Here is a 15,300-nt window from a genome sequence, read left to right on the forward strand (position 1 = left end):
AGCCTGCGCGATCCCACAGCATCTGCCGCAGTCAAAGAACTCCATCTTTGCAGAACTCACCAACTGTTTCGACCAGGACGACATTGTAGCCTGCGCATTCACAGAGCTGTATGGCATCACATGTAGTGCGGGTTACACCGCCACCATGTCCTCGAGTCGGTGATGGCCGAATGTAGGCATTTGGGTCCCTGGTCAGCTGGATCATACGAGTCTTGTCTCCAAGCAGAGATCCTGAAGGATATGAAACCGCAAACTGAACTTTATTCTAAAGTAAAGGAACACAGCCGCAGTTCACTAGAAGCTCAGGGGAAGATACTTGTACAGTGCCATTCACCCCAAGACAGGGAGGACACCTTAGCAGTGCATCTGTGCACACATCGCTCATTCTCCTCAAAAGGGGAGAAGAGCAAGGTTGCGGGAATACTGGCACGGCACATGGCAGATTGTTGTTCTACAGCAAGGCAGGCTGAATGCTCCTTGAAAGGGGAGGGAAAATGGTGCCACTGTATTTTTCCAGACTCTGACAGCTTAGAGTTTCCATGGCAAGCACAATTAACAAATCTCTTAGAGAAAGGGCTTAAATGTGGATGGTCGCAGTTGTGTACCTACTGTATTGAATAGAGAACTTCCTTTGAAATGTTTACACCCATCAGCTGGAAAATCGGGTGGAAAGACTGCATGAAGCAGGGTATCCTAATTCGGTTATTTCTACGAGTTGCGATAAGTTGCTTTGAGAAATTAAGAGGCAGCCTTCACGAAAGAGTAATAATGAAGAAGATTTTAGCCATTTCATCTGTGCCCATATGTTTATTCTTTTTCAGATAGATTAATGAAAGTCGCATCTAAGTTCAAGATAAAAGTTGGGTTTTCAAGTAGGGCCAAGCTATAGGGAATTTGCCAGGCCATAAATAGGTGTATAGATGGCAAAGGGAGTAGAACCAATCAGCACTGCAGTATGAAACATGCCCTGAAGTTTGTTCCTTACACTGAGAAAGGGGTATATTCGATCCCTTTTTCATGCAGTCGTCAGGTGTTTTTCATGATCAGAATTGTGTATTCACACTCGTTTTTGCATTGTCCCAATTGGGAGTGTAACAGACTTTTTGATAAAGCATACATGCTCTTTAGGCACCCTGTAAAGTTTATGGAGGCATTTATTGTAAATAAGAAAGCATCAATGTGTCAGCCAGCCATCCATTGACTTAATGGATAATGAAGTTTCCTTGTTAGGATAAGGATCTCCAGCTATCCTGTGCCTTTTGCAGTCTTCTGCAATGACCATGTCTAGCTGTAAAGAATAGTTTGAGTTAATTGGGCCATGGCCGGGTTGCTCACGAGGTGCTCGGTTCGTCTTTTGATGTCCTCGTTTTCTTCAATAAAACTTCATTTGAAAGTCAGTGCTGTGCCGTGTGTCAATTTTGTGTTGAAACATGTTAAGGCTGCTCCGAGAGGTGATATCATCAGGAAGGTATGCCTTGGTGTAGGCTTTGTTGAGAGCATCGCGTGAGTAATTTCTTTCTCACATACTTGTCAACCTGGGGACCTCGAAATTGGGGACTGGCATGCATTCTTCATATGTCTCAAGGCAATGTCACGGACAGCTCAGAGTGATTGCCAGTAAAGTCCTTCGACGCCACTAATCACACTGGCCCCTGCGATTAAGCAGCTTGTGCACGTGTGCTGCATCCTACGACAGATCTTAGGCGCACTCTTCAGCATGACACCTATACACTGTGCAAGCCATGGTCTCTGTTTTTACCAAAGCTTGCCTATGTTTCATTTTTCTATATATATCAACCCCTCTATTTATTTAAGTGACTGCAGTCAGATGTGGAGCACTTTTAAACAACCCTAACGCAGCGTGCCTGCACATTGATCCCATGCTGCTCGGTGCCTTTTTCTGGCAAGTATCTATTTCTCTGATTATGTTCACACTTTGCTTTCTTCAATTCAATATTATAAACATTGGTGAAGACAACTGCAAGGTCAATTCTTTATTTTGATACGCTTATAAAGCAAGAAATTTATTTTTGAAATGTGTACAGGTTTTTCTTGCACATTTATGCAATAAACTTAGGATTTATTTTTGACTGAAAGGATAAGCTATTTAGTTACACTGGAAGAAGAGTTGGTTCTTTTGTTTTCAGTACAATGGGCTTGAAAAATGCACTCGGATCACTCCACCATTAGGTTTCTGATGCAATGGCCAGTAATTTTGGATGTACTAGGTGATCTGTGTAAGAATTTACGTGTATAAGTTTCAACGATGCACATTCAGTATGGATAACTGCCACGATTAAACTTAAGAATATTAAAAAATATGGAGAAAATAAAAATAAACTTAGGAAGTGCTTTACAACCTTCGTGGTGGACAAACATTTCATTTTAAAAACAGCGCAGCAAAACGAAGACAGTATGGAAAGAAACAACGGTACGGGTTGTTTCTTTCTATACTGTCTTCGTTTTGCTGCGCTGTTTTTAAAATGAATGCAAACCAACTTGCCCAAATTTCCGTTCCCTTAGACAAACATTTCGTTAGTATGAGAGATAAATCCAATTTTTATACCGTGCAGTAAAACAGGCTCGACGCATTGCTATGAGAGCCAGAAAAAGTTTTCTTATAAAAGTTGGCAGGAGTGCCTGAGCATAAAACTAAGGCCACTTAGTGCGAAACAACAAATAAAGGCGGCAACATGAGCAATAGTTAAAAGAGCAGTGCCATGCAGCTGGATTCTTGGCAGAAGCAAAGCTACAGCCACACGAGGAATCTCTTTCTGTTCAGAGTCAGCACTTACAATGGAATGTCATGCAAGTGCAATAAAACACAGTGACTATTCTGTGGTCCAGACCACAGAATAGAGTGCAGCTTTATTCTGTGGACCACACAATAAACTTGTGCGCTGTGCAGAAATGTTCTGAAGCCCACCTCTCTTGATGGTTTTCTGTCACAAATTGCGAGGGTTCATTCTGTGGTCTGGCCCACAGAACAGGCACTGTTAATGCCCTCAGAAGGAACTGAACCCACCCCATGAAGACTTCAATTTGCCAAAGCTCGAGCTCCCTTGACGACAGCTTCTCTCGCGAATCTCAATATGTGCTCGCCGTTTTGTGAATCGCTATTGAAGACGCGTATGCGTGAAAGATTCCAATGTTCTGACATATGCCAGTATCGATATCAGCTGCAGATAAACTTGTTATTGTGAACGGAAGTAGCAAAACGAAGGCGTATAATGATAACAAATGACAACGGTTCTAAAATTTCGTGAAACTGATCTATCGCGTGCGGAACACTAAAGTCACTTTCACCACAGTACGTTTGTGTCGTGAAAAAGTGCCCTAACATTTGCACGGGAGACTCGAATATTGAGCAATCCTTCTGAATGGGCGCGGCCATAAATCACCCAAAAAAGAACGCTAACACCACCACAAAAAGAAAACAATGACAAATGACAGTGTGTATAAAATTTTCTGGCCTTGATCCATCGAGTACGCAACGCTTAAGCCACTTTCGCCGCAGTACACCTGTGTCAAGCAAAAAAAAAAAAAAAAATGCGCAATAAGATTGGAGAGAACCTACCAGTTGTCACTGGACACAGCACACTTTGTCACTTAATTAGATACACTTGCACGCGCCGTATAATTACGAGTACTTGTATGATCGTCAACGTCTGAAAACTTTACAGAAACAGCTAAAGTAGCCCCTTGCCAATCTCAGTGCACTTTTTTTTGCACGACATTAATGCACTGCGGTGAAAGTGACTGAAGTGTGTCCTGACGCGAGAAATCAGAGCCAGAATATTTCCGTAGCGTCGCCCTTTGTCGTGACGATTCCCTTCTCGCGGTGGCGTTGACGCTGTTCTTCGGGTGATCCGTGGCCGTGTTCGCACAATCGGAAGGATCACTCAAAATTTGAGTCTCCCATGCAGATCTTAGTGCACATTTTCTTTTTGCATGACACAGATGTACTGTGGTGAAAGCGACTTAAGTGTTCCGCACTCGATAGATCAGGTCCAGAAATTTTTAGAACCGCTCTCATTTGTTATTATACGCCTTCTTTTTGCTGCTTCAATTCACGACAAGTTTACCTGCTTTGGCATGTCAGACCAGCAAGCATGCCAAAGGTGGGCTTCGCCTTCGCATTTCGAACCTTTCACGCATAAGCGTCTTCCATCTCGCGTACTATGCCCGGAAATGACCCCATTGGTCCGGACTTATTCACAAATCTGTGAGCGAATATTACGATTCACGAGAGAAGCTGTCGTCAAGAGAGGAGGGCGCAGTACTTATTCTGTGAATTAGACTACAGAATAAACCCTACCAATTTGTGAGAGAAACCCGTCATCAAGAGAGGTGGGCTGTTTAAGCAACAGCGATGTCTGGTGCGCACGGTCCACAGCACAAGTCTCTTTTGTGTGGTCCACAAAATAAAGGTGCAACAAGCATCGAAAGTTGGGCGAGTTGGTAAGGTTTCATCCTCTAGTAGCAAACTGCGCGGCAGACGGGACACAAAGAAGAACAAAAAAGACAGACCACAAAATAAAGCTTCACTTTATTTTGTGGTCTAGTTCACAGAACAAAGCTACAGTTTACCCAGTGGTCTGGTCCACAGAATAGATTGGGACTCTTTTCTGTGGTCTGGTGCGCAGAAACCATCGTCAAGAGAGGTAGGCTGCTTGGGCTACAGAACACTTCTGCACAGCCCACAACGCGCAAGTTTATTGTGTGGTCCACAGAATAAAGCTGCACTCTATTCTGTGGTCTGGACCACAGGATAGTCACTGCGGCAATAAAACAAGTGCTCTTTCTCTTGTTGCTAAGTGGTCAGCACCATTTCACCATGTCTGAACAACCTTTTTGGACAACGTCTATTAGCCTTTGTGTGACATTATCTGCTTTTCCAGTAAAAAGCAGAAGAGCATTTCGCGCCATTATTGGCACCACATAACTTTCTCTAGCAACAAAACTCTCTGCAAGCCCCTGCGATCAAAAAGGAGTTTGTATGCTATGCCACAACAAACTTGGCAAACACTCAGATCAGCCTGGTTGGCTTCAGAAAATACATGACACCACGAAAGAACAACACAAAACAAGCGCGACTCTCAGCTGAGATTTTTAATGTGAGGCACCGCCAAACATTGCATACACGTGGGCCCCCGAAGAAAATGAACGGCAGATAAAAAAAAAACAAAAAAAAGACATACCATTGCCACTCGCATGTAGCAAAGAGCTTTAGAATCTGCACATGGCACAGTTTTATCATTTATCCACACATGTTGATGCTATCAACCTGTGTCAATTTTTTGTTCTTTTTGCTGAAGAAACTTAGCCAAGAAGGTCACGCTTCCCTGGCGTCTCTTTCTGTTCTTCTTTAGTTCTGTTTCTGCCGTTCCTTACGTACAGGGGTTTATACTGAAAGTAGCGCTTGTCCTGTGTTCTTTGGTCTCGTACTTGGCGCTTTCAGAAGCCATGTCAAAACTTCCCTCTCCCCTGCACCGGGAACAAAGCTTCTCTTGCTAGTGTCTCCTCCTTCTTGGCTTCTTCGCCCCTTCTTTTTGCGCTGTTCCGCAATGAACCATTACCAAGTGGCCCAGCTTACCAGGCTTCTGTGAAAACCCCACCAGTACCGTCATCACGCCCGGGGTATCACCAAAACACAAGTCTGTCGCGACCGAGGCGCCGCTGCTTTTGTGCAAGCTTGATCAGGCGTAATCATAAAATTTCCAAGTTTCAACCTAAAGCGCAAGAGAGAGCCAGACAGAGCTTGCAACAAATTTATTTTAGAATATGCACTGCTAAGTCATGGGAGGGTGGTGGCACGCTTCACCAACAAGAGTGGAGAAAAGCTTACCCCCTGTCACAGCTGAGGAAGGGTCCACAGTGAGCACCGCCACTTTGTAGCCAGAACCGGTGAGGAATTTGCCGAAGGTTTCGATAAACGTCGACTTGCCCGTTCCAGGCGGCCCCGTGAGGCCTTCGTGAAAGAGAAAGCACGAGTCAGTAGGATCTGTACTACACGTCGTCGTGTGTACTACCTATGCGAAAGGAACCCAGCTGGCCCCTTCTGCGCGCCTTGTTCTCTTGAAGGACAAGCTGTAGCAAGTGCTGCGCCTCGTCGTGGTCCTGCCGAGCCGTGGACTCGACGAGGGTGATGCACTGCGCTAACGCAGCTCGTTCGCCGGCGGCCAGTCCGTCGAAGAGCCTTCGAACACGCGCCGATTCCATGGCCGCTTCGGCCGACGGCTTCGTATGGACGCGGCGGCACAGCGACCGCAAAGTTCTCCAACTCACGAGAAGCATGCCTCTTCGGAGTGTTCAGTGATCACGTACAGCATTCGGAGCAAACTCTAGCAGCTACAACTAGCAGCTAAGCTAGAGCTAAGCAAAAGCTGGCTAAACCGACCATACACTTGCACGGTGATGTCGCTGTCGATTAAAAACCGGAAGTACATACGGGTACATATTCTTACTATCACATTTTTCAAATTATAATATAACTAGCACGAACGTGTTTAGAACTGTCTAGAAACATGAATAATTACGTAAAACGTAAGATTGCAGAGTGCTTTAATTATTTCATTCAAAGTTCATCTTTTTAAACGGAATGACGCACAAACAAGGCGATTACTCCAGATAATTTTTAGCCCTACGCTAAACGAATATTTTAATGGAAATCCGCGAAAATCTAATTTATAAAAAAATTTGTAAGCCTAGTTAGTCCTCGCAATGCGCCATTCCACCGCGCTGCGGACCTTTTCCCTCGAAGAAGGCTTAAGGAACATGGCGTTGTGAATCGAAGCGTGCGTTGCGTCGAATGAATTGAAATCCGCGATTAATTAAAAACTACTGGCTTCCCGGGCTAATTTACGAATGAAGGACTAAGGGACACTGCTTACGACGTCGAAACCTTCATCGACCAAAACACAGGTGAGTGTTGTAGGCCTAAATTTAGGCCAAAGCATGTATAAGCCTAAAAGTTGTGTTAGCGAACGTCTTTGTACAGTCGCCATTTTGCTCGTTGACGAGCAGGCCGCTCATTGCTTGCGCCCAGGCTGTGGTCGCGACGCCTTTGAGGAGGGGCTCTCAATCGTTAGAGCTGCTGCGCGAGTTCTTTTAAAGGACGCGAAGTTAGTTGGAAGCATCCGCCGGTGCCTGCTCGAGTGTCGTTCTGCGAGCTTCCCTTGCACTAGCTGATACGCTCAGCAGCGACGAAAAGTAAACAAAAAAAAAAAAAAAAACAATAAAAACGGCAATACATTGGAGGGAGCGCGCGTTTGGTCGATGAGCGCATGTATCTGTTGAGAAAAGCGCGTGGAAAAAGAATGGGCGAGTTGAGGCAGCCTGCGTTGCGTAAGCTCGCGCTTCACAGCGGCCGGCTTCGCGTCGCGTGCGTTTCGCAGTGCGCTCTCTCTCGGGCGAGAGAGCCAAGCGCTGTCGTGACCGGCGCGCACTGCTCTCGGCGTGGGCCATTTAAGGGAATATTTTTCGTTAAATATGAGTGTAAAATAAACCTCTGCGAGGAGTTACCGTGATACAACGGTATAAAGTTTCATTGAATCGCCGGCTTTCATGTTGCGATAACTTCATGGTGACCACGACCTCCTCTGTAAATGATGGTGACGAGCGGTCTGTTCGGGCGGATTGCATTCCCCGCTATCTCAAGCCACCAACACTGCAAAGCGAGTTGCAGCACGACTCGGCATTTTGCTTAGCCGAGCCAGAGATGCACATGTTAACTTTCTTTTTGTATTGTTGCACGCCAAGTGCCTGGTTATTAGTTCATATACACACATCCAGACAAAACGCGACCAACACGGATTCACTGTGGAGGAGTTGCTAATAACGTATTTTCCTTTTTCCCCCTCTCTGATTGTTGTGGAAGAGTGTTGCTGACCGTAGGAATGATTTGTTGTGTAAAACTGTTCTGTGGTATTTCATTTACGTGTTCACTCCCAGCCCCATAGTAATTGGAAATAAATAAATGTTCCGTTCCAATAACCCAGTGGTGCATGGGAGCCTGACTGCAGAGAGGCAAGATGATGGAGGCAGCGACCCACTTTGTGGAAGTGGTGCCCGAGGACATGCAGACCCTCGGCACTGAAGAGGAGATGCTGCCTCCAGTGTCGGCGTCGGTCGTCTCCTCCTCCTCCATTATCAACATGAACACCCTCATTTACTCTCAGGTGACTACTGCAACGTACTTGCATGCTCCATGTGACATTTCAGTTTGGCTGTTGTACAACCGACCACAAATGATGGCGCTGACATGTTGCACAATAGTTATGCTTTCCACACAAACAGCCTTGAGCACAGACTAGCATTTTCGGTGCAGTCCCTTCCTCTCTATCTGTGCATCGGGGGGCTCCTCACAATAAGGCGTGACATTCCTGCAGCAATTTTTGAAAAGCCCTTGTGGTGCTGGTGCACCTTTGCTGGAATGTGGAGGGGTGAATGCCCTTAGAGCTAGAAAAGTGGACAAGACTTTTCGTGTGGAAAAAACTCTCAATTGATAAAGGGCTTCTCATACCTTGTACACAGCCATGTTTGCTTTCTCGGTGGACAGCTTGAAAAGCTTATTTGTAGCAGCAAAAACCCATGGTAACCTTTTCAAGGTTGCTTGGCGCCGTGTCCACAAATGTCGTTCATGCTCAACTTTCTCGTAGCTGGCTATAGACCTACTCCATGTTTGTAAACAGCGGTAGGTGCCGTCGATATATCTAGGGCCCTTGTAGTGACGTCACGGCGCGTAGACTCCACCCGGCGGCCCAGCTCGAAGCTCGCTATCGCCCTCTATGATCACGCGATGACTGGCACAGTAGGTGCAGAAGTTGCCTCCGAGCACCGCGCGTCGGGGTGCCTCCAGCATCTTTACAAGTTGCAGTGTCTGTAAGAGGGACTCACAAATGAACATATAAAAGCCATGTTGACGTGTAGCTCTAGCTCTGAGAACCTCATGAGGTATCTTAACGGCGAGAATGTGGCTTATTTGCAAAATGTCATCGACGTTGCGGTAGCTTAGGTCACACATGTATGTCTTAACTTGTCAACTACTGTAAGAACAACCGACCCCGCTCACAAAGAGGCTCTTGGGTATGAGATGCAAATGTGCGGAGTAAAAAATACATAGTTACGAATCGTTATGGTAAATCCTCGCATAAATAAAATGTGCTGAGGAAGTTATGATGCCATACCTGCCAAGTCTCCCGGATTACCCGGGAGACTCCCGGATTTTGAACGTTTCTCCCGGTTGTACATGTCATAGGAAAATCTCCCGGAAATCCAGTTTTGCCCCGCGTGTCCAGTGCTTTGTCTGGCCACATGAGCAAAGTTGTCTGGCCACACCCTAAATGTGCTATAGGTTATATCAGCCATTAATATTTCGTAGATGATGCGTTTGTGTACACAAAATCTATCCCACAAGTTATCTCGCCTTCAAAATTTTGTGTCACTACTGCTTTAAGTGGAGAGCCCAGCAGGTAAAAGAGTAGCCGTTACCGATGTCTGTCGAGATAGCGTGTTTGCCAGCGCTCGTGACCGTCCCCGTCTCAACGGCACCCCTTATGGTCCCTTGCCCGATGAAATAACTGGTAAGCAAGCGACGACAGGCCTCGCATGCGGAGCGATGTTATCGCATGTGCCCTTCGCGCGACGGTGACGGCCGGGTCGTTTCATCTCTGCTTCAACCGTGTTCGTCCCTAGCGCTAGCACGCTTTTACTCGCACGTGAAACAGACGATGCGTAAGTGATGTTATCGGTTTGGACTCTGTACAGATCAGCGGCGACCGCAAAATCCCCCCCGACAGTGTCCATATAATTGCTATCGCAGTAGCCCCCCCCCTTCCCCTGTTGAGTAGATCTCCCGGATTCCGTTTCTCCAAACTTGGCAGGTATGTGATGCGAACGACAAGGGTGATCTCGGCGACACTTTCATCCGTGATATGTTTGCGATAATGTTACAACTACATGCTGTGGACAAGGCGGTTACTTACCTCAGGTCCACCAACTGCGGGCTATGGCTCTCTGTACGCTCTAGTTGAGACCGTGAAATGCATACAGTCCATAAACAGACTCTGCAAGTTTCATGAGTGTCGTCCTTCTGTGAATTCTGACAGGCATGGAAATCTAAAGCACACCACAGCCACAACAGCCCTGTCCGGTACACTTGTGTCAGGTGTGTCATTGCAGCCTCATACAATCTGGAAAAGCATATAGTCGAAGCCATTCTTTTGTTTGCTGCTGCGTTAATGAACCATGCCAATTCAGAAAGAAGCACATGCTCCATGACCGAGGCGCACCTTTAGTTCACGCAAGTACAGCCTTTAGACTCCTGCAGTTAAATCAACAATGGAAACTGTGAAGAATTCTCCCCACGTGACAATGCTATCCACAACGTTAAAGGGGCCCTCCAACACTTTTTTTTTTAAGCGCCTACATCGCTTCCGACCGCATAAACACATAGTGGTGCTCGCCAGAACTATTGCAGACTGAAATGATGAAGATGAGCGCGGGCCTATGATTGGATAAATGTAACGTTAGAGGTAATCACGGCATTGCATCACAAAAGGGGTTATTATTGGGTTTAGTTTTTCTTTAGCATGCTTTTTTTCACTGAACACCAACTAGACGAACGATCTTAGACTTTTTCAGCTTTAAAACTGCAGCGCCCGGAAAAGAATGCACCGAATGCCACGGCGCTGGAGTAAACACACTGGGGACGCTCCAGGCACCGTTCTTTGAAGAAACTGAAGGGAAAAAAATGTAAGAGCATTGATGTAGATGCCGTTGCGACAAGAAAGATGACTAAAACTACAAAACATGATAGAGGTGTTCACGATCTGCCTCGTTTCGCACGTGCAGTTCACTCTTCATGCACCGCATTGTTTGTTACTATCGCAACGGCTTCATCATTATGTTGGAAAGAATGGGCAACATTCTATGCAAGCTTCCCGTACATCGAATCTTTCAGTTCATTTCATTGAGTCGCCATCAAATGTGACATGGCGAGTGAAATGTGGTCAGGTGACCTCGCGAAAATCAAGTTGAGGGTCCATTTTATTGTATTTTGAGTGTTCTAGGCTGAATAACTTGGGACTGCGTGCCCCTATCACTGCCGTTCTTGTAATCTCTTCAGGCTTCAGTCTACGCAACCTGCAAGTAAAAGATGTAAAACAGTGAGGTCTGGAAAAGTGTTAGAGGGTCCCTTTAACATGCACTGAGGTAAACGCAATGCCTCCACACAGGGCTTATGCCGAAAAATGCAGTGCAGCACATTACAATGACAAACACTTGACAAAGCTAATAATTTCTGTTGGGTAAAATTAGCCGCTCCAGAACATAACCGATGAGGCGGCGGCTAAATTCTTGCGATGGCCTTTGTAAACAAAAAACTGAACTTATTCCAGCTTTCTTGTGCCTTCCTGCGCAAATAACCATGACACAGCTCGTCGGGACACCCATTTTTTTCTTCGACGACAGACAGTGCACACACCAGTGAAAACACAGCGGTAACTGCGGTAGGCACAGCGGCTTTTGCCTACGCCCGACGACAGCGCCACCGCATCCTTGTGACGTGGGGGCAGTGGAATACATCTGCAGCCTTCACAGCAGGCAAAGAGGAGCCAATTAAAGGTCTGCTTGGCCAGTGAAAGCTAGACGGAAACCAGATTCTCAGCAAAGTGTAGCCATTTTCACGACCTGGAGTGCTTGGAGTCATAGGGTGGCAGTTACTGCAGTGCAGGTCACCGATAGGTGAGCTCTGCTTGTTTGGAATATCTCAGAGGCACACCGTTTTGCTTTTACCATGGTGTTCACTTGTGCGTGTATCAAATTGTGGTCAGATAAAGGGGAAATGAGCTCTTTGCAAAGTCATTCCGGTGGAAGTAAGGTCACCTAATGTCATGTCATGGCACTATAGGCTCGCCCAACCTGCCAGGACCATCTTAATAACATAGTCTGGAATAGATGTGAGTGCAAAAGGACGACCGAACGAGTGCTCGTCTTATTGCGTGTCATCCTCGCATCTATTCCAGCCGCCACCACCTGCCCATGGGGCCACTTTTTCGTCGAGAGAGCTTCCTCGATAAGCCTAGAAAGTGAAGGCACTGTGCACAAATGCAGCTTTTGGGCCTTTGCATGGTTTCCTAGAAGGCTAGACTATCGGCCTTGTTGGTAAAGCACGGTAAAAAAATGTTAAGCGCTAGCGAAGAATAGGGTTGCCACCTGTCAGATTTTTGACCGGCCTGGCCGGTTTTTTAGATAGCGGGCCGGTTGCCAGTCCGCACCTAAGACTGGCCGCCATTAGCCGTTTTTTTTTTCCATAATAATGCAATTATTTATTTTCTGAGGTGTTTTATAACTGTCAGTTCAACAACTACGACGGTATATGTTAATCGTCAATAACCAAAACTCATGCTATTAGTGAACCACTTTTTAAGATACTTTCAAGTGTAGAGATCATTTGCTGGTGTATGTATATTTGAATATCCGACATATTTGTGGCATATGCGCGGTACACATTTGAACATTCGTTTGTGTCTATAATGTCACTGGCCTTGTAGTTACAGATGCGAAGAAGAGGTTTTTATGGATGAAGTATGTGCGGTTCCTTTTCAGTGCAGCACGTTCAGAGGGATAACCAAAAGCTTACTTACTTTTAGTACAAGCATCATTCCTATGATTGGCATTTTTATGCCGACAATTAGACTACTTAGTTAGCTGAGTGTTCTGTTTTTGTGTACATATACATTAGGTACATTTTGCTCAAGGAAAGCAACGTTACATTAAATGGCACTGCATGTCAAAGACTCGATGTGTCATCTATTGTTTAACATTAATTTAATCTCCTGTTAACCCATTCCACCCTAGCAAACAATTTAAAAGACAGCCTTAACGTGGCCCCTCGTGTTGTGCCATTCTTCGTCACCCTTTCGGACACCTGTCACGTTTCCTTAGCCTGCTTTGTACCGCAGTTGGCCTTTCCAGATATTTTCATGTGTACACATGATGTGAAAAGGTGAAATCACAAATGCTGGTGTCGTAATCCAATGCCAATGAATGAGCAAAAGCAGATAAAAGCTTCCTCAAAGAATGCATAGTTGACTGCAAGTGGGCCATTTTTGTTATGCCCCACTTGCTTGACAATTAGTGTCATAACATTTTTGTTGGGCAGTGGGACTGTGAAGTAAGGAGCAACACCAATGAAAAAAAAAATGCAGGGCCAAGTGGGCACGCAGCTCTCGTTTGAGAAACTGTTCTGCAATCCAACGATTTAGTTTCACTTGGCTACATTGTTTGATCAAGTTTATGTTGGTCATTCTTGTATGCACACACAGTTATCCTAGGCAATTAGACAAGTAGCAGGCGCCAAAAGTGACTGGTGAGTGTGAATATGTGGCTGCGGTCTCAGTGTTTTTTTCTTTTAAAAAGATGTGAGACAAGTTTGTCTCAGGCTTCGCGTGTACCAATCAAGGAAAGATAGTGTTTGGACAGTATAAATAGCCTGGAAAGAAAAGGGTGGAGACGTTATAGTGGAGGGGAAAAACAAACCTACTCTTTCTACAGTTGCTGTGAGTCACAAAATTTATGCAAACTAACACAAGTTAACATTATACCTTGAGATGTACTCATCCCCCTAAATTCCACCAAAATCCTTCAAATTTTTCCGAAATCGTGCCCTGACAAATCTGCAAGTGTGTATAGAAAGTTGGTGCTATTCATAGCTTGCCGTGACTCTCTCTCTGGCGCCTTGTCGGTTGTGAAAATTTGCCCCACCAAGTTGCTGTAAGTGCTCATCATATTGACTGAGCAAGCGTTGAAAGGTGGGCTAGTTTATACATGTCTCCAAGAAGGGACGAAGTAAACGAGAAAACGCCTTTCCTCATGTTTCTTCGTCCTGTGCTGTTAATCCCTTGTCGGTGCAGAGCGATGCGCTTAGCTGCCATGGTCACCAATGCTGGTTCCCATGCTCCCAACGAGGAGGCGCTTGCAGCTGGGCAGGGTTAGCTATGCAGTTAGCTTCTCGAGTATGGTGGCAAACACAACCACTCTGGCAACAGTGTACAAAACAAGGACCACGCAATTCGAAGGTCCTGATCCCTCTTATTTGATCCCTCTCGATTTAGGTCAAAATCGTTACACTGTTTGTTGGTTCCATTAGTTGTGGTAACAGTGTGTTTGATAGGTAACACATTGAGCACTGCATTGTCAGTGAGGAAAGGTAGTTACACACTCTGTAATCTCAGGTGCTGCAACTGAGTAGAACACATGGAAAGAGTATTTGTAGGCCTCAAAGGTTTGTTTGCTGACACCAATTTTCACACATTGGCAAAGAGAGTCTCTCACCCCTTAGTGGTTATGCACAGGGTGCCCCATCAATGTAGTCTCCAAGGGTCATGTAAGCTGGGACCTGCACTGCCAGAAACCATTACTGCCCTTTAGTTGCGCTCACACTAAATTGGTGCACAGAGCTATAATCGGTATGCGCCTGAACAATGCACTTATGAAAACGTGCAAGCACTCTATGGACAGTGGTTTCAATGCACAAGTGTGTTGCCTCAGGTCGGCAGATCCCCCCCGAGAATGTAATCGTGGCTGCGGCCGACACCATTCAGATGAAGCAGGAGAAGGCTGCGATTGGAGCACGTGATGGAAACAATCGGGGGCCAACCAACCTCCCCTACATGCATGGCATCATGCACGATATTGAGAAGATTGCTGGTAAAGTCGGTGTCAAAGCCGTCGTGTCTGCGCCCGGGAAATTGTCCAGGCTCTGCGTCTCTGTGTGTGTGGTTGCACGAGAAAAGATGAAATGCGGCACTGGCCAGGCGGATAGGAGCAGCCAACTTGTGGGCTAGCAAAATGGTAACGTTTTCTACTACTACTGCACAAAGGGAATCGTATGTAGGTTGCCACTTTAGCCTTACGTTGGGCAAACCATCGACAGTGCTAACAGTGTGGAAACTGGGCTATTCGTTGCCACGAGTGTGGTTGCAAACCATTGTTTGAGCAGCACGATGTACAGCTGCCATGCGCTCACAACCCTCCAGCCAACTGTTGAAAAATATGTGAACTCGGAATATTTGTCTCTGTCTGGTGTTAACGGACTCATCAGTGCATGCATGCTGCTGTAGGAAGTCTTTCATATGCAGTGCACTTGTCACCTTATTGTGGATATTTTTACACTTAACAATGATCAACTTACTGTTGTCATCATAGCATTTCACAGCTGCCTCAGTAGTGGTGTGTGTTGTACCAGATTCCCTACAAGTTGATTACATTGCGTTCTAGGGTCCTGACGGAATCATC

General features: G+C 45.8%; 1 protein-coding gene across 2 annotated transcripts in view; it reads right to left on the bottom strand.

The window, feature by feature from the left end:
• LOC119382380 (methylmalonic aciduria type A protein, mitochondrial) overlaps positions 1 to 6,407 on the bottom strand; it is a 45,406-nt gene extending 38,999 nt beyond the window's left edge. The window contains exons 1-3 of one of the 2 annotated variants that reach the window (XM_037650074.2): positions 6,033 to 6,407; positions 5,849 to 5,971; positions 61 to 231 (exon numbers count right to left, since the gene is read on the bottom strand). In XM_037650074.2, the coding sequence (XP_037506002.1) occupies positions 61 to 231; positions 5,849 to 5,971; positions 6,033 to 6,297 (559 nt within the window). In that variant the 5' untranslated portion in view covers positions 6,298 to 6,407. The remainder of the gene's footprint in view (positions 1 to 60; positions 232 to 5,848; positions 5,972 to 6,032) is intronic. The other variant, XM_037650075.2, reaches the window with a different exon arrangement.
• Positions 6,408 to 15,300: the final 8,893 nt, after the last annotated feature.

This window comes from Rhipicephalus sanguineus, chromosome 2 (genome assembly GCF_013339695.2).
Source record: "Rhipicephalus sanguineus isolate Rsan-2018 chromosome 2, BIME_Rsan_1.4, whole genome shotgun sequence".
Classification (NCBI taxonomy): Eukaryota; Metazoa; Arthropoda; class Arachnida; order Ixodida; family Ixodidae; genus Rhipicephalus; species Rhipicephalus sanguineus.